The sequence below is a fragment of the Lithobates pipiens genome, unplaced genomic scaffold (assembly GCF_037356315.1).
Source record: "Lithobates pipiens isolate NorthernLeopardFrog02 unplaced genomic scaffold, aLitPip1_a1.2 Scaffold_19, whole genome shotgun sequence".
NCBI classification, from domain to species: domain Eukaryota; kingdom Metazoa; phylum Chordata; class Amphibia; order Anura; family Ranidae; genus Lithobates; species Lithobates pipiens.
In genome coordinates, this window is record NW_027507764.1 from 493,875,740 (window position 1) to 493,896,311 (window position 20,572).

Below are 20,572 nucleotides of genomic sequence, written 5' to 3' on the forward strand. Positions count from 1 at the left end.
AACAACCATCATGTAGAAATTATCATTTTACATTTATTTAGTTAATAAACACTGTTAAGTGCTACCAAGTGGAAAAAGTCGAACAAAGCTGAACACTAATGGATATTTATTTGTACTTCTAACATTAAAAAGTACAGACAATATTATTATAAATTAACTGTTCATAGCAAAAAATTAAAAAATTTAATTAAAGCAAAGGTGTTTTGCGGAGGAACAAATTAAAACATTTTGTTGGTAATTGAGGAAGAATCTTCCAGGTACAATATGCAAACTTTATTATTTGTATGGTCTTACTAATTACGCTATATAGAAAGCAGGCATGTGTTTTAAAAACGTTTTGTAGTACAATAAATTATCTTTATTACAGAATGATTGCAATATGTGAACATTAAGCCTTGCATTTAACATGATTGTATAACATGCATAGGACACAAAGAAATTGCAGCACGCATTCACATCAGAAACAAAGCTGCTCCTATATCAGCTGTTAAAGTTCAACTTAATATTGTATTATTATGAGTATTTATATTTATATATTTTTATATATAGTATATTTATATATCACTGTAACTATCGCTATATCTATCCCACGACCTATTTATGCAAATGTTACCATTCAGACACAGTATTGCTTTGAGACTTATTGGTGCAAAGGATTTAAGGTAGTGCAGTAGTTAAAATCAAGAATTATAGATGATTGTGATAAAACTCAGTAATTATGGGGGGCAGAGGGGGCTTTGTTTTGCTACATGGCGGGATGAAAAGTTATACTGAAAAAAGTTAAACTGTAAACCACCTGCAAAGTATCTGCAGCACGCAATTTGGAGGATTAAACCACTGTACCATGCAATGCCTATGGCTAGGGTTTAAAAATGCAGCAACTATGGGGAACAGCAGAGTGATGAGCCCAGAGCTGGGGTGCATACTGTACAAGAACATAGTATGAAACCATATCCAGTGTAAAAAAAATCCCTTGTATTTGACACAAATGCTCCAAAAGCGGAACGAAACAAAGTCTGAAAAATCTGTTTTAGTCGCTTAATATACAAAAGCTTTGTATATAAAAGGGACTAAAAGGAAGACTAAACCACTGAATGAAAATATTTTTACGTCTTGTAATTGATAAGGTTATAACAGCTGACATGAACTCACAAGTATAAAATAGGATTAATATTGGGAAATAATGAACAAGTGATAGGTTCAAAAGAAATGTGATCAGTCTATATTGCTTCAACTTAAAACTTTATTCTCCAATTAACATATGTTTTGTAAGAGCTCATCTCTACAATGGGGTCCCATGTAAAAAAGACCACTTTGGTTAATACAGAATAATGACACAGGAAACATCAATACTACCTCTTGGGGATGGAGCTTTTCTACAAAGGCATTCCAAACAAACAGTATTATCATTTCAAGCAGTTATTGGAGATTATTGCAATTTCGCTGTTACTAATCGGTCTTTTTTTTTTTTTTTTTGATTCCTCACATCAGTGCGTTAGCAAATGCACACATCTGCCAGACACTAGGCCTGTGTTTTTAAACAATCCTTACCCGCTTTCTTCCAAATCTCCTCTGGCACATATCCAGAAGCAGGCCTATGAAGGAATTCCCGATGTGGCTCTGTAGAGGAGGAAGGGAAAAAAGGAACATTTGTGAGTATTGCTCATTTTTAAGTACTTCAGACTGACAGTAAAACCCACTCTGTTATCATGCTGCAAGTATTGTCTCCAGCACACAGAAATCTCATTGTCACAGCTGTTTCATGCCTTCTGTAGGAATGTCTGCAGTGTACACCATGACATTCTTTGACAGATCACAAATATTCTGAAGGAAAGAATGTAAATTGATGTTTATACACTAGGCAACACTGAAAATAGCTGCGTCTGCATTTAAATTCATCAAAGCCAACGTCACGCTTGGCAATCTGAGCTTAAAGGGACATTGGCACTATGTTCCTTTATTCACCTTTATCTTTAAAAAAAATATTACTAAATGGTTCCAATAATAATTGAAGCCTATGCATTTTTTAAAGAGTTTATATTTACATTTTTTACAGTTATTATGTAGGACAACCGTGTAAATCCCATTCAGGTACAAGCAGCACCCAACTAAAATTGGCTCAGTGAAGGTCTCAGCTTCTGGAGTTTATTTTGCAACAAATCTCTCTGGGCCAAATAAATAAATATACTCATCAGTAAATCATATTATGCCAAGCTGTCTTCCTTTGTACATGAGTGAAAGGTGTAATTAAATCTAATGAAGTAAACAGCAAGGTGGTCTTTTTTATTGGACCACTGCACTCCTTAATTGAGGTTGTTACAGGAATTAAAAAAATTGGTACAGGCATAACCCACTTTTAAGTATACAATGGGGCTTATTTACTAAAGCTGGAAAGTGCAAAATCAGGCTCACTTCTGCACAGAAACCCATGAGCTTCCAGGTTTTATTACCAAAGCTTAATTGCGCAAGCCAAGGTTAGAAGCTCATTGGTTTCTATGTAGAAGTGAGCCTGATTTTGCACTTTCCAGCTTTAGTAAATAAACCCCATTGTGTACTTAAAAGTGGGGTATGTCTGTAATCTAGGTTTTAGAAGACATTTTATACCAGTGATGGCGAACCTTGGCACCCCAGAGGTTTTGGAACTATATTTCCCATGATGCTCATGCAACTCTGTAGTGTAGTTGAGCATCATGGAAATATAGTTCCAAAACATCTTGGGTGCCAAAGTTCACCATCGCTGTTCTATACTATCACATGCTGAAATAATATATGCAGCACCCTGAATGTAACACATAGGGGGTTATTTACTAAAGGAAAATCCACTTTGCACTGAAAGTGCACTTGGAAGTGCAGTCACTGTAGATCCGAGGGGGACATGTGAGGAAAATAAAAAACAGCATTTTAGCTTGCACATGATTGGATGATATAATCAGCAGAGCTTCCACTCATTTCAGATCTACCCCTCATATTTAGAGCGATTGCACTTTCAAGTGCACTTTCAGTGCAAAGTGGATTTGCCTTTCGTAAATAACCCCCACAGTTCTTCACATGTCTGCACATACACTGCCCAGCTTCTTCAGCACTCCATAAAGCAAACCCCAAATCTGAATTTAGTATTTTTGGCATCATGACTCATATACAGTTTATGAATCTGCTGCATTGTTTCTTCCATGTAGATCTAGTCAATACCAGGATTTTCTGTTGCAATCTAACAATGCTAAGCTACTACCCCGCAATTAGCAGCAGCACTGTTAGTCTGTGTGTGCTCCTCCACTTAGCTGTTGGGCTGCCTGTCAGGTTTTTCAGATAGACTGTCCAATAGCCAACTCAATAGGGTTCATTTACTGAAGGCAAATAGACTGGAAGGTTGTACTCTGCAAGAGCAGTTGCTCCAGAGTAAATGAGCAAAGGCTCTGCTGACTTTCATCATCCAATCATGTGCAAGCAAAAAAGCATTTATTTTTTTTCCTTGCACATGATTGGGTATTCTTTGCAAAGTGAAGCTTTACCTCATTTACTAAGCTCTGAAGCAACTGCCCTTGCAGAGTGCAACTGCACTTCGCAAAGTGCACAGTCGTTTTGCCTTTAGTAAATCAACCTCAATGAGTCCACCTGGCAGGCTGACAACATTGCTTGTAATCATAAGGCTGTAATTTACCGTTATCAACCTGAAACAGGAAGTATTGTTACTGATAAAACCTCTGGGTAAGAAAATTTGCTTAAGAAATGTATGCATAATGCCAGACATATAGGGGTTATTTACTAAAAATGGAGAGTGCAAAGCCTGGTGCAGCTGTGCATATAAACCAATCAGCTTCCAGGTTTTTTTTTTTGTCAAAGCTTACTTCAGTGTTTCTCAAATCCAGTCCTCAAGGCGCACCAACAGGTCATGTTTTCAGGCTATCCTTTATTTTGCACAGGTGATCTGATCAGTTTCACTGCCTTAGTAATTACCACAGCTCTTTTATCTGAGGGAAATCTTGAAAACATGACCTGTTGAGGACTGGAGTTGAGAAGCACTGGCTTAATTGAACAAGTTGAAGTTAGACACTGATTGGCTACCATGCACAGCTACTTCAGATTCTGAGTGCTCCAGCTTTAGTATATCTACCCCATACTGAAAAATAGATTTAGGATTTAAAGTATTGCTAAAGGTAAAACCTTTTTTAGTTTTGGAGAGGGATTAGAACACCTGCCAGGATTTTTTTTTATTGCCGTCTGTGTCCCCACTAAGGAGAGTCACCCTCTCTATTTGTCATGTTTACTGTTATCGAAAGTGAAAGTAACAGAAAAAATACCAAATTTTGGGCTGACACCAGAACAGTAATAGAGGGGACAGGTTCCAATGGGAACACTAGTTCTGGTGACCCTGGTGACAACCAGGGATTCTCTAACTTTGGAGGGATTTCCTTTCACTTCCTGTTTTGGTTATGTGACAGGAAGTGAAGGGAAATTGCACCAATAGGACAAAGATGGTGAAAACCCCTGACAGGGAATATAACACTACTTTAACTCTTGATTTCTGCAGAAAAAGCTGAAGGACAGCCCACTCCTATCTATTCATGGCAACTTTCAATTCTGCTACCAGTAAAGAGTTGCAAGAGTTAGGAGGGATAGGTCAGTCCTTAGTTTTCTCGGCAGAACTTGAGATCTGTTATTTTTGGAAAAGAAAGGCTTTCTTCAATACCAACATAATAAAGACAATACAAATACCAATTTTGTGAAAAAAAACACATTCAAATGTGATATTATACAAAGGAAATATTTTTTCTTTGATTTTTGAATCTTACAAAACACAAATAAAATGGTTTTAAAACATATCAAGGCAATTGTTTTTTCCTTCGATGGATTCAATATTACGGGAAAACAGAGTGTTTTCAGAAAGCACACATTTTGAGTTATTATTGTAATGTTCACCTGAAATAGATTTTTTATGTAATTTTCACATTTTTACCAGCTAGCTATTCGATATTTTCATGATTGCATTTCATAGTTCACAGTATTGAAGATTCTCCCTCTAGTGGTTATTTGTATGTCAAACAAGTGTGTCTAACACTAGTTGCTGAATGTCGAGATAAAAATTTGTTCCACCTAGGTACAGTATGGTTTGCAGTCAGTCTGAACAAACTGATTAGGGCTGACTGTTCACTTAGCTTGGAAAACGGAGTGAATCTCTATGTAAATCGGAATATCCAATCATGTGTTCGGCAAATAAAACAGGATTTTGCTTGCACAGGATTGGATGACTGAAGTGAACACAGTTTATCCTATTTGCTAAGCTATGTGGTCATTCACTTTGTGCATCAAAGTAAACAGTAAACAGTCTATACCTATTAAAGTAATTCAACACCTAGACTTAAAATTGAATGTTAGACATAGCATCATCTCTATGCCAAGGTCAGGCTACATAAAGAACGGGCATGGCTGCCATGTATATATAATTACAAATACATAGAAGAGGACAATGATAATATTTACAACACCTTCAGTACATGGAATATAGGTCTTAAAATACCAAAAATTTACTATACATGCCCTAAAATAATTTTTGGAAAGCCAACTAACTGAATAACATAATCACTGTCATCAAATGCAACAGCATTAAAGATGAAATCCATCAAGCAGTTAAATACACAGCTGAAATATATGGGAAATATTTTACACTGACAAATTATTTGTAGCTCTGCGCAACCGAATAAATGATTCAAGCAGTCCTGCACGGCAGCTCAGTCAAAATCACTGGGTCGGGGTTACCGCTCCTGTTAGTAAAATCCCAACCCGAGCCAGACTCGGGATTACTGCTAGGGGGGTTAAGGTGAAAAACCTTGAGACCTTAACCCCCTTTAAGATCACATACAAATAATGCAAATAATAAATAAATTACCTGTTACAAAAATCTGCTTTAATTAAGTGACACCCAATGATCAACATATTAGAATATTAACCCTTTAGCCACAAATATAGCAATAAAAATAAAGATGGCCATCTCTCTAAGCAAGAAAAACAAAACAAAAAAGAACAAAAGGACTAATTTGCCATCGATAGCAAATGATGATCACAATGTATTCCACTTTCTGAACTGTGGAATGAAGTGCAGTCTGCCAGCAGAAACCAAAAACTATTGTTCCAGTGGCTTCTGCAGCCCCATTATCTGATTGCTTTCCAGTAGTCATATTGGCAAGTGTACAATCCTGTGATGTAATAAAGCACTCTGTAACTGTGTTTGTTCCTCACTGTACTTTGAACTGACGATGTCTTTATCAATAAAGGGTTTACCTCATAAACCGCTCTTCCGTGAGAATGAAATGACATGCTGTAACCATAGAAATATTTCAGAGCAGAGGGAGAAAACGCGTCCAAGAACAGATTAGGCAAGCTGTTGAACAGCTGTGAAAAATATATGACAAAACTATGTGGTATTACAAATTAGGCACTAAAAATACTTTGTTATGATTTTCATCAGATTCAAATTATATCTGATTATTTGCAGTGTTATTCTAGCTTGGAGACTGCTAGCCAAAATACTGGAGTTAAAAATTAGACTACAGGGAAAAAGACATATAATCATCTAAAGAGACGGCGTGACGGCCTAACCCAAAGTTCTCCACAAACAAGCGTTTATTACCTTAAGTGCAAGCTATCAGTCTACTGACTAGACCCACATAAATAGGGATAATGGCTATAGAAGTCTATCTAACGCTGCCTGTTGTGGTCAGATTGTCTCCAATATTACTGGACTCTAACAATTATTAAAATAAATTATTTTAATTTAATATGCATGTTCAGCTCAATGCAAACAACCTTACTGAGGTACTTAATGCTAAAGAAACTATACTCCTATTTATAGTTTAGTTGTATATAAACAGGTAGCGATGTGCTCATTTTATATATATGCATACATGCTGTGTTTTTGGATTTTGCTTTTCACAAAGACCTCATACTCTGATTGGCTTATGCTGTATTCACTTTATTGACGCAATAATTCAGCAAGGATGCTCTCTGTAATATATGACATGCAATTAGAGGGAGAACTTGCAAACTTTTTTTGAAGAGGGAGAACTTGCAATTCTTTTTTGAAAGGCCATCATGAAAATAAGTCCCAGCAAGCACATAAAAATATATAAAAGCAAAATAAACAAGGGCTTTCAGTTGAATTTTACATTAGACCACCGAAAGTAATTTTCTTTTTTAGATTTGGAAAGAATAGGGAAGGATTAGAAACTCTCAGGTTTTTATTGCTGTCTGTGCCTCCCTGAGATATTCACCTTTTCTAAATACCTTTGTGACCATTGCCACTAGGACTAAATTGAGTGAAATACTAAAGCTGGACATAGACAGATCAACATTCGGCCAGTTCAGTATGGACCCTGCAAATTTAAATCCATGTGTAGTCTCTTTGTTAGTTTTGTTTCTTGTTAGTTACATAGTAGTTAGTAAGGTTGAATAAAGACACCAGTCCATCCAGTTCAACCTGAGTGAGTGAGTGAGTGTCTACAATTGTCCCTATCCCTGTACATTGTGTCTCATTAAGATGCTCATCTATTATATTATTTAATGTACCCATATAGCACCATCAATTTATGCAGCATTTCACACATACATTGCACACTCACATAGGCCCCTACCCTCAAGGAGCCACAATTCAAGGTCCCCAACTCACATTCATACACAAGGGCCAATTTTATACAAAAGCCAGTGAACCTACCAGCATGTCTTTGGAGTGTGGGAAGAAACCGGAGTATCCGGAGGAAACCCACGCAGGCACAGACAGAATACCCAAACTCCAGGCAGGTAGTGTCGTGTTTGGGATTCAAACCAGAAACCCTTTTTACTGCTAGGTGAGAGTGCTACCCACTACACCACTGTGCCGCCCAAATTATTAGGCCCACTGGCTGACCAAAAACAATTCGTCTATGGCCAGCCTAACATTTTTAGAACAGGCATTGAAGCTGTTCTGTAGCCTTTTTGCAGACTTTTAATAAAAGGACACTCACCTGTCCAGTGGTCCAGCGCCATGCTCACTCGAACTGACTGTTCACTGGTTGGTTGGTCCCTGGCACTGGTATATTTACTGCAGGCAGCTGTAAAACCCTTGGGGCTTCATATCCAGCTGTCAACTGTGCATGCACCTATCCCAGAAGGATGCAGAGAGGGGAGGATTACTTCCGGTCAAATCGCCACAGTGATCCACCAGAAGCGGGAGCGGGTATCTGTCAAAACCAGGTACCCACTCCCCCCCATCTTCACTGAAAAGAAGCGCCAAAATTAAAAGAGGAGGAGGGCATAAAGCAGAACTTCCCCTTTAGTGTGAAGTTTCGCTTTAGGCTGGGTTCACACTGCCTTTGGATGCGGCTCACAGCAGGGGTCCGGTGCATCCCTGTTCTGTTTTAGGGACGAATCAGGCCTGAATTTTTGCCTGAGTTCAGACCCAAATGGAGCCAAACACACACAGCACCCTTGTGAAATACACCCTGCTGCAGCCATGGAGCTGTGTCAATCGGCTCTATCAGGTTCCGGTCACAGTCTTCTGTCATGCTAATTGGATGCTGGGAAACCAATTTGCATCAGTGTTAACCCAGCCTTAAGCATATATCTGGAGACACTTGTAGCATTGACAACTGTATAACAGGATTGCTTTTACTTTAAGGAAATCTCCTCTCACTTCCTGTTGTGTTTCAAGACAGGAAGTGCAAGAAAATCTCCCCATTGGGATACCGACAGAATGGATGAAGATTTTAACTGTTTACTACTCCATTCAAAATGAAATAAATGTTTTGTCTTTAGACATGCTTTAGCTTGGGCTGTGTAACCTCTTCAATGGGTTTTCTTTTAAGACAAAACATTCTTTCTCTAAGACAAAACATCTATCAATTATGTAAAATATTATGTAATGACAAACATCCTGTCTGAATATTTTTTTTAGACTAGGCTTTTTTATGTAATTGAAACTGTAGTCACTTGTGGCAGAGTGACATGACATGATCCCTGCTACAAGGAGGAAGATGCTATTCCCCTGGATAAGAACACTGACGTAATTCACAATGGTATCATTTCATGCTTTTATGAAGAGAAGAAAAGCATTCATTTCTGTGTTCTCAAAATATAGGGTTTTAAGCAAAATATATAGTGTGAAATAAAAACAGGAGTGCCTGCATGGTTTGTTTTCATTCAAAACTCCACATCTAGGCTTGGTCAATAAATTTTAGTGGGTCGTCCTAACAGGGAAATCAGTTGCCAAAACAAGGGCAATAAAAAGGAAAGCTCTCAGTGTAAAAGCAATTCTCATGTTTGTGTTTTGGCAGACACTTCTGTGGAAAGTATAACATAAGTGATGAATAATATACGTTGAAGATGAGATAAACATGTTAAAATAATTCCAACCAAATGCATATGATGTGTTGTATGTGTAGAGATTTAGATAAACAGCCAAGATCAATAAAAACTGAAGATTCTTTTCTGAATTCTGACTTGGCTTTGTGAACCCATCTCCTCTCCAGAGGTGTGTTTGGAACATAATTAACAGCTTAAAGAAAATGGGTCATAAGAGAAATATGGTGCCTTCTACTATTTCATTTAGAAAAAGCTAGCTCCCTGGTTGACATGCTAAGCTTATGGTTTCAATGCTTTCTGAGTCAATAACCAAGAACAAATAGGTAGATCAGTATAGTGTCTACCCTCTGAATTCACTTGAATTATGCTTGTTCCAAATCATTGGCTTGGAGAACATCATAAAACTAGCTTTTTCAGAAGGAGGTCAGCAATTATTATTATTATAATGATTTATATAGCACCAACAGTTTATGCAGTGCTTTACAATGTAGAGGGGGGGGGGGGGGGGCAGCACAATTACAGTACAGTTCAATACAGAAGGGACAGGAGGGCCCTGCTTGTATAGCTTACATTCTAAAGGGGGGGGGGGGGGGGACCGGGAAGGAGGAAATATAACAAGCTCAGTTTTAGAAAGATTGAGTTTAAAAAAGTGGTGTGACATCCATGTCATTCAGTACGTTTGAGATCTGTGAGGAGATCAAGGGGGTGAGTTGAGGAGTGGAGAGCTAGATCTGGGTGTCAATGGCACCCCTTGGATATCTTTCGTGACATGTTTCAATTTAGCTTTGCCTGACTTTTTAAATCACTCTTGCAATCAGTTAGTGGTAGCATTTCCTGGCCTGAGTCCATTAATGGTGGTACCTGACACTGATTCACATCGATAAAAGGAACAAAGGCATTATCACATGGGGCCTGTAGCTCTACTCCTGAATCATGTGGATTTTGTGGCATCCCCATATAAAACTAAAACGTGTTCTATATCGCAAATTACCAGCCCCTAGATCTGGTGGCTGCATTCATTTTCACACAGGCTAAAAACTTTTTTTTAGCAAGTACAGAAAACACCCATTGATCTTGCAAGAAATGCACAGTCCTTGTCACTTCCTGGGAGTTGGAATTAAAAAAACCTTATCTTTCTTGCATAAAATATTAGTCCCTTTAATTCACTATATAATGAAGATGACCAAGGGCAGACAAGTTCTAATGTCAGCCTGTGTCATAACCATAGAAATACAGAAAGAAGCACCTGACCAAAAGTGGGTAGGAGTCCAAAATAATTTTAATTCTATATATATATCCCCTTTCTCAGGGATACAAGAGTAAGTAAAAAACAGTCATAAAGATGCATGAGATGCTCATTGTTCATCATGTTTTTTGCTTAAATCAAAAACAGGAAAAAGGGAGTAAGGGATTTTGACGGTACAAATAATAACTAGATAATAAATGTTATTAGATAGGATACAAAATTGTATTACAAATATTTATTAGATTCAAAGTTTTTGCTTATTCTTGTAGCCCCGAAGAAGCGGGGTGATGTTACCCTAAAACATGTTGGCTGTTTTTATATGACTTTTTTTAATCAACAAATAAAATTATCTTCTCTTAGCCAAATTTGACTTGGTGCTCCTTTCTGTATTTTGTATGCTTTGAGTAACTCTTGTGTGTCCATCAAGGGAAGCCTTGCTGTGTGGGAGCGGTCTTCCCAGAGCTTTTTGAAGTTTTCCTTCATCTGACTACACATGCAAGTATAAAAGCTCCTTGTATGACAATCATGGCTCCCTTTATAAATAAAATCAAGGGTAGGCACAAAAGAACAGAATGTGTTGGGTTTATTTACTAAAACTGAAGAGTGCAAAATCTGGTGCAGCTCTGCATAGAAACCAATGAGCTTCCAGGTTTTATTGTCAATGCTCAACTGAACAAGCTGTGGTTAGAAGCTGATTGGCTGCCATGCACAGTTGCATCAGATTTTGCACTCTCCAGTTTTAGTAAATCAACCCCTGGGTGTTATTCGCAGGGTCATGAGATGAAAAAAATAAAGGAAAGAAAAGACTAAAAAATGAAAACGAATGCAGTCACCACAACTAAGGACTGTTAATCTGCAATATATTACATTTGTTTTTGATTTAGATACACATTAAATGCTTTTACAGTTGGGTCAGCCTCTCCACACAAGGCCATGCTTTTGGGCGGCTGTGGAGAAAATACAAGCATGCACAAGGGTACAAAGACCTGCGAGTTAATCTAATGTACCTAAGGGGACAGCATCTGGATTCACTGGACTCTGTTGTCTGGAATGGCTGGTGCTGCTGCTACCTTTTTTTAAATCCTCTGCATCACTGTACCGCCTGATCCAGTAATTGAGCTCTTCACGATCTGCTTCTTGACATCGCCGTAGCACAGTGAGGGATCGTCTTGTTTTTTCTACCATATCCATTATGCAGTTTAGTAGCTAAGAGGAAAAAAATAAAATAATTACATAAATTCACAATGTAAACACTGCAATAAAGCATTCTGCATATAGGTGTTTTTTGTAGGTCTGTTATCTTAACAAGTCCAATCAATTCACAGGCAAAAAGTTATATGCCAACGCTATGCAACAAACTTGTTCTAGGTTTAAACAGGCCACTTAATCATTTTCTGATGTAGATCTGATTTAATTCACTACAACCATAGTTTGCAAGTAACTCACAATGAAGCCTCTTGATTCTGTAAGGTACCCCCCTTTCTGAGAACAGAGGCGGAGCTTAGGACGATGCAACACTTGAGCTGCATTTTCATATGTTCAAATTATTAGTCATTAGTCATCTTTAATATACGATTACCAGTAACTACTGTGATATAGCTTGCTGGTGGATGTAAAGAAATACCCAAAATGTAAGTGTCAGTTTATCATTACATAGGCAAAGAGAAGTCGTATTTAAAACATTTAAATATATAGTATATGATCATATATGTGTGATTATTATTATCAACATTTATTACTGTTTAAAAAGTTGTTTTTTGCTTAGGCTTTATATACATGAGACAGTTACACTTGCTTATTGCATATACTTGCTTTTCTTCTAGCTGGGCATTCATCAGCATTTTACCCTTCTCTATGGCAGACATAATATAGCTTGCTGGAGCCTTGTGCAGGCAGTGCATCAAATGTATGCAAATTAATCTCCAATGGGAATCATTAATAAAAATGGTGTAAGATTTTGCAGCAGTTGCTATGTTATTAATATGGTGACTAGTACTGAACCTATGCCTTTTGATGAGCGCTAGGGAATGTTGCTTGATTTAGCCATTCAATAATCTGCCCATTCATGAATATGCTTTTCTTTTGCATTGTTTTTCCTACAATAGTTATTTAGTATTGATGGCTGCAAAATATATTTACAGAATTTAAGTAAATATATGTAAATCATGTACAAAATGACATCACTTTACAACAATGATCCACAATAAGCACTACTGCAAATGTACAATAATGTACTTTTAAGGCCTTCAAACCCAACTGCCCTGAACACATGCCCCAATTGTTCCTTCGACTAAACATGTATTGTTAGAAGTCTCCACTATGACCAATGTATCTTACAGTCCTCCCTTTTTTCCTCTCAGCATAAAAGTATAATGACTCAAAAAGACACAAGATCTGTCTGTGAACATGCAACATTCATTAAGCCGAGCTTTCAAACACTCGGAAAGTACTTTCATCTGCCATCTGTGATGATGGTAGAGTTATTCGTTTTAAATATATTATGACTTAGTAATTCTGCTGCCTTGAAATTTGCATAGGGCTGCTGCAAACGGCGACTGGAATGTGTGTCATTATTTAGCTCTCGACAACAGTGCGTGAAGACAATGTACAACGTATAAAGATGATATACTGTAAATTAGTTAGGCAACTGAAGCGTGGCAAAGGGAGAATAATCAATTCAGGCAGCTACTTTGGAAAGCACTGAGAAATTGCCTGAACTGAGCAATACTGTTTAGAAAAAGGCCTGGCTATAAATCTGTTTTCTCATCTCTGTTGCAATAATTTATATATATATATATATATATATATATATATATATATACATACATACATACACACACACACTGTATATGTACAAACACATTTGCTTATTAAAAAATCTTATGCAGATATAATGCTTACCAACAGAAGAGAAGAGATAAGAGAAGTCCCTTTAACTGCTTCAGGTCCAGAAGCACTCACAATGGCCCAATACACCTAGCCTCAAATGCCTCTGAGTACCTGACATACTTAACTTGCCAGTGGTACAACGTAACTGAGAAATCTTTTATCTAATTCTCTTTGAATATAGAGCAGCTGTTATCCAGAAGCAAAGTGAATATGAAAACATTCAACAAAACTCACGAAAAGGGAAGAGAATGACACTTTGGTTTGACATGGAGCTTCGAATAAGTGAAATATAGAACAAAAATAATCAGACTATTGTTAAATTCTACATAAGAAAATGGAACTATTAATAAGTCCTCTAAAAAGCCATCATGTTTCAGGGGTCTATAGGAGACTCCCTTCATCAGGGCTATAAAAACACAGGAATGCATAAAACAATTGCAATTATAACAATCATTGTATTATTTGTATTTATAGTGAGATTTCTCAGTTTGTTAACTTTACCTTGTCTGGCCCTATCTTTGTATTTTTGTATATATAAAATGGCATCTACAGGTAATTTGCTTTTGGTTCAAGAACTGCCTTTCCAAAATCATTCTGCTTTGGGATGTGGAACCCTAAGGCCTCATAAATGAAGCCTGGGCATTTTGGATCTAGTGCTACTAATCGCACACATTTTTGCATAAAGTCCATGCATGGACAAACGCCTGACCTTCTGCTTTCATGGATCATGACTGTTGTCCCTGTATGTGTCTACATTATGATCAGTCAAATTAGAAACTGTTCCAATTCCAATCCAATTAGTTGCCTTCTTTTATGTTTGCTTTAACACAAAGAATTACAGAAATAAACTAAAGTTTTCTCATGTTGTCTTATTTATATTTGTAATAAAGTATTTATTACTGTTGAAATTATCCCTCGGATTCAGTAGAGGTGCACAAAATGAATATCTGAGTTTGAAAGTACTATTTAATAATCAATCATATATTTATTTTTGAATGCTGATGCTGCTTTGCAAATACAGCAAAAATTAATTACAGAATATGTTAAGTTTTAGCTGAAAAAAAATATATATATATTCATGGGACCCACTGCAAAACCTTTTACATTTTTCTACATATCTAGAAACCTATGCCAAATGCAACGACTGAAGACTTTAACGATGGAAAACATATTTTAAATGTAAGAAAGCATGTTCTTTATACAAAACACATTTATAGCTCATGATTTTATATATATCTCCTTACAACTTCCCTTTGTATGTAATGTATTAAAAACTTCAAAATCAGCAAACTCTTCATGTTTTATAATTACTTTGCTTGATTACTTGCACATTAAATTATAAGTTGGCATTCCTTTGTGCTTTTATGAACATGTAGAGGTTCTTACGTGATCAAGGTGCTTCCATTCTTCTGCCCACTCTCTGTCTGTTAGTCTATGGTCTATCATTTCTTCTTGACGTGCTGCTGGCAACCCTAGACAAAGCAGATGTATAGTCTCATATAACACTAATTAACACCCTTTTGAAAAATGGATAACATCTTTCAACAATAGCTTCAAAGAATGTTCTTTTTCATGATGGTGGTAGTGGTGGGACATAACATTTTTTTTTTTGGTAAAAAAAAAACCAAACAAAGGAAAATTTCTATAGGAAATTGTATTACTATGTTTCTATGGATAAGTAAAAGCAGCAAAGGCCAGAAAATAGTATACAGCTCAAAAGAGACAATAGCAAGACAGAGTGTCAGAATGTACAAAATTCCTAGCTGTGCAGCAATCGATGCACACCATGCGTTTGTACGTTCACATCCCCTTTGTCATTGATAAATTTGATTTGAAGAGTAGGAGATAAGCTGTGCTAGTTAGGCTGTCAGGTCTTCTATGGAGTTCCAAGTGTTTAATTACTACTTTCACAGCAGAAAGCAAATGATTGTTATTTCAAGAGCTTTTCTCCTACACCAAAATCAATAGCAAAATGTGATTTATTGACTTTCATTTTTTATATCATATTTTGTACTATAACAATGGCCAAAGCCTTATTTACTTAACATCCACAGAACTAAATGTGTTAAGGAAAAACTCTAGCCAAAGTAAATAAGACAATCACTTTTCATCAGTCCTTATGGTCACTGACTGTATTTGTAACCTTTCCTTTTCCAGTGTAGCTACTTTTTTTTAGTGTTTCCCCCTTGCAACAGAACTGTTTACTTATTGACAGTGACAGTCCATTTTGAAGACTGGAGTTGTTACTCTGAGGAGCCTCAATCCTGCATTCTGAACCATGCCTGAACTCTGTAAACCTGTGTTGACATAAAAAATTACAGAACAGGACCTAATTGGATATAATGCACCATGAAAAGCCATAGCTTACCATTAGTGTTACTAAACATGTCTGTAAAGCTCCAGTGGTGCCCCCAAAAATGTCTATACCAAAATGATGCATATAGCAATGCTTTTTTGGATATTGGTGGGATTTATATATACACCCACTATTAGGGGGTCATTGGCATTTTAGGGAAGAGGTGAAGGACTATAGTGGTGTTCTAAGGACATAATTAGCGAATATGTGCCATGGGGATCATTGGCACTTTAGGGAAGAGGTGAAGGGCTCTAATGGTGCTCTTCAGACATAATTGGTGACAATAAGCCATGGCACATTTTGGTTACTGCTTTCCTGTAACCGTGTTGTCCTCTAAATTGTGTTTTATGTGAGCACAGGTTTGTAATAAACACATCCTCAAGGCAATTCCAGTTCATGTAACTGTTAGAGCTGTATATCAAAAGACCTGGTAGACAGAATAGCGTCAGTCACTTATGCTCTATACACTCTTTTCAATTCCAGCATACAGGCACTCGCCATCAACCTGATTTTAAACTTTAACTAGTATATAGGGGATGGTGGAAGATTAATATAATGAAGAATGACACAAGCACATATTAAAATAACTTAAACATTATTATATTAATGGACTAAATAAAGGTTATGTACATTTTCCTTTCGTTCTCCTTTAATATTCTCCACAAAGTTGTATTACCACAGGAGAAATATGGAAAGACCTCTAGAGCTCTTACCCATAGGTCTGTTTCTGTCCCTGAGGTTGGGGTGTCTGTATGAGTCCCTGTAGTGGTGGGCAATTGCCATATCATCCAAACGGTAATGCTGAGGTGGTGGTGGGGTAGGGTGAGGCAGACCATTGGGTTGATAGGATAAGCCATTATTTGGACTGAACCGCTGGCCAGGGCTTATAGTGCACGGCCGCTTGCTTGGATGCTCTGAGTGCAAAGGCTCTCTGTCAAAGCCATTTTCTTTGGTTCTGAAAAAAAGAATGTGTATAACATACTGCAGTTGTCTTTTAAATGTATTTTAACTCCCTTATGTGATGAAAAATACAGCAAAGATCATGTACATCAAGGGACAATTCTTGACGCCCAATGGTTTCTACAAGGTAGCTTGAGTCATCTCCAAGCCAAATACCCTCCCCAATGCTTGTGAAGAAGAGCTATCATATACCAAAACCAATAAAACTCCTTTAATGTAGAAATGCAAAGAAGTTTGAGTCCAGCTTTGTGAGTGCAAACTTGACCAAATTAGGGAGGGATGTAAGTAAGGAAAGATATTGCAAGTGCCAAGCTAGCCAACTCATTTTAAAACATAACTGCACTTTCACATCAAAATAGAGCTTTCAATAAGTCCGGATTCACCAAACAACTTAAAAATATTACCAACTAGATCTGACTTTCTTTTCATTTGAAAGCCATCATCACTGGTCCCAACCATGTAAACTTTGATCTGTTTACATTCAGATTTCCTATGTCTGCTTTGTAACTGTGGAAAAGGAAGTAATCTGCTTGAGATTTACAAAGGAAATGGGATCGGAGAAGAGGAAACTTTTTATTTAGAAAAGTGATTAATAAAGTCAGACTGAGGTCACTTCATTCACCATATTATATGCTAATAAAAACACTTTTTTTGTAATGTTACTGGTTTACGTTTGGGCATTCAAAATAAACACAGGTTCAACTTTTTACTTATATTCACTTTACAATGTAAACAAACTCTACAAAATAAACAGCTTATGCTGTACTTCCAGGGGTCAAGTTGTGGGCTTCTAGCAGTTTGTGATCTCCAGTGTTTGCACTTGTGCACTATAGCATAGAAACCATAATTTATGGCTCCTGTCAAGATACTGAGGCTGATTTACAAAACACGTTGAGAAAACACATGCAATCAGTTGTTTGAAGATTTACTTTATTTATCCAAACATGTAAAAAGAAAATCCTTGTTTACTTATTTCATTTGCACATGATTGGATACTTGAAGTGAATATTCAATATACAATGGTCAGTTCTAAGCCAAAAACACACTTTGCAAAGTGAATGATCCCTTAGTAAATAAGGCAAAGCTATGTTTACTTAACCCCCCTGACGGTATTCCCGAGTCTGACTCGGGGTGGATTTTTCATACCAAAAGCGGTATCCCCGAGCCAGACTCGGGACTGCATCGCTGGATCCAGGAGGAGGTTTACTTACCTTCTCCCTCGGATCCAGCGTTGTCTCCCCGCTGTACGAGCGAGCCGTGTCTCGCTCGATGCATTACATCGCCGATCTCCGTGCCCTGCGAGCGTTGCGACGCACGGGCACGGAGATCGGCGCCAAATTCAAAAAGTGAAACAAACAGTAAACATACAGTATAATGTAATCTTACAGATTACATTGCTGTATGTAAATATTTCACATCCCCGTTGTCCCTAGTGGTCTGCCCAGTGTCCTGCATGCAGTTTTATATAATAAAAACTGTTCTTTATGCCTGGAAACTGGAGATTGCCCATAGCAACCAAAACTGTCACTGTACATCAAAAATGATTTTAGACCAGCTAGAAAACAGCGATAATAAATTAGAATCACTCGCAGAATTGAGCGATAGCGATTTGTGGGGAGATCCGTCATCAAATACTGAAAAGTAATGACAGTGACAATTCTGCAACTGAGCAAATTTCAGTGTTTTTGATTTGATTACATTATTGAATAATTTGTATTATTGTTATATTATTATTTGGTACAATTATTTATAATTATTTATTATATTATAATTTATGATTTAATTTTTCAAACTTTATCATACCCGGGATGTCTGCTAGACTCTGGTTTGGACAGATTTAAGAGAGTTATTCCTAAGAATTGCAGGACTACAATATAAAACGCCAAATTTTCATGCAAAATAATGGTACCGCTTTTAGCACCTAAAATCCGAAATAATCGTACCGCCAGGGAGGTTAAATCATGCAACTGTGTGCAAGGAAATGTCCATTTCTTTTTTCCATGGTACAAGACTAGGTATTCAAAGTGACTTAAAAGGGGTTGCAAACCCTTGTGTTTTTTCACCTTAATGCATCTCATGCATTAAGGTGAAAAAACACCTGGCAGTGACCGACCCCGGCCCCCCATTTTACTTACCCGAGCCCCATATTTCTGTCAGCGGAGACAAGCTTTCCCTTTCTCCACGGTGTCCTGGCTCTTGATTGGATAGATTGATAGCAGTGCAACTATTGGCTCCCGCTGCTGTCAATCAAATCCAATGATGCAAGCGCTAGGGGACGGGGCTGAGTCCGGCATTCATGTCTATGGATGCTAATGCTGGACTCGGGAGAGTACCCGCAAGGTAACCCCCGGGAGAGCGTTTCTCCTAGGGGGTTATCTGATGTGGGGATGAGCCGCTGGGGGACCAGAGAAGATGAGGTTTGGGGGCCACTCGTTGCAAAACAAGCTGCACAGTGGAGGTAAGTAAGCCATGTTTGTTATTTTTTTTTTAAAACTAACCCTTACACTTTAACTGCCCCATATTCACTCTGCTAAGGGAACATCTACTTTGCAGAATGAATATATGTGCTTGTTTTCTTTTTGTAATCCATCCAGGTATGTGGATTAGATGCCTTTGTTGTCACCCCTTTTTGCAGTTACAAGAGCAGAAGAGTGTAAACAGTACAGTGTTTACATGGTGTGGCCATGAAACCTAATCCCACAAAGCATAGGGAAGGGTAAGGAAGATAACCTGGTATAAATATATATATATATATATATATATATATTATAGTATAATTTAAAATGTATATTCATACAAAATGAACAGCAGTACAGAACAATCATTGGTCTTGCTAAGAATGGAGTCTAATGGAGCAATAAACATGAGTTCCCTTCTACTGTGACATGTCGCGTATGAATTACTTAGTTGTGTTTTCCACTCACGTGTCAAGTTTTTTCCCCTTTTTTACTCTTTCAGTGACTGATGGCTCCCAGTGTTATTATTGAAACAGATTGATCTTTTTAATGAGCCAGTTTAATAGACACCAAAATCTCACCGTGGTTGCTCATCCGTGTCAGACCATATGCACCAAGAAAACATTCCGTAAAACATAAAGCTTCCCTGTCACACTTGCAAATGCCTTTAAAGCCTAAATCTAGACTTCAGCATAACATCACAGGCAGTAGAATAGATACAAAATAACATATTAGTGCTGACACTGAGCAGATTAAGAAAATAATATTTCATCTTCAATGGCATAAGTTTTTTCGCACATGCTGTTAAACCCTCTCTTTGAATAGATTTGAATGCAAGAAAGGCTAATAAAGAATACACAAGCTAGGTCTGATATAGAACAATCATCTTAAAGAGGTCTAATTAAAAAATTATGTATAATGGAAATAAAAATGAAGAACTTTCTAATGATCTTTTCCTTAGGATTTGGAAAATTGGGCATCTACTACAAATACATATGCTTCAAATTTCTGACTGCTCCATTATGAGAAATCAGACCCCTGAATGACTGTTTTCCCTGGCAACATAAACATTCACTGGGCAGTGGATGTCAGAAAAAGGTTGCTCATAGCCAATTTAATAAAAGCAAAAAATGCTACAAATTTTGTATGTGGCTTATAATGATTGATCACAATGTTTCTGGTGTGCTATTAGGGCTAATCTTACTTAGGCAGTCAGCTACACTCATACCACAAGGTACGATGCATATACCACTTCCAAGAACAGATGTAGGTAGCAAACTGAGGATAGCAGGTCCCAGAACTTTATATATTGTAATATAAATTAGTTAAATGTGG

The 20,572-nt window shown here is 37.3% G+C and overlaps 1 protein-coding gene across 7 annotated transcripts in view; it reads right to left on the reverse strand.

The window, feature by feature from the left end:
- Positions 1 to 20,572, reverse strand: part of RUNX1T1 (RUNX1 partner transcriptional co-repressor 1) — a 208,730-nt gene that overhangs the window by 23,760 nt on the left and 164,398 nt on the right. For all 7 annotated transcript variants that reach the window (XM_077493016.1, XM_077493015.1, XM_077493019.1 and 4 more), the window contains 4 exons: positions 16,535 to 16,776; positions 14,852 to 14,937; positions 11,584 to 11,782; positions 1,552 to 1,620 (listed from right to left, as the gene is read on the reverse strand). In XM_077493016.1, the coding sequence (XP_077349142.1) occupies positions 1,552 to 1,620; positions 11,584 to 11,782; positions 14,852 to 14,937; positions 16,535 to 16,776 (596 nt within the window). The remainder of the gene's footprint in view (positions 1 to 1,551; positions 1,621 to 11,583; positions 11,783 to 14,851; positions 14,938 to 16,534; positions 16,777 to 20,572) is intronic.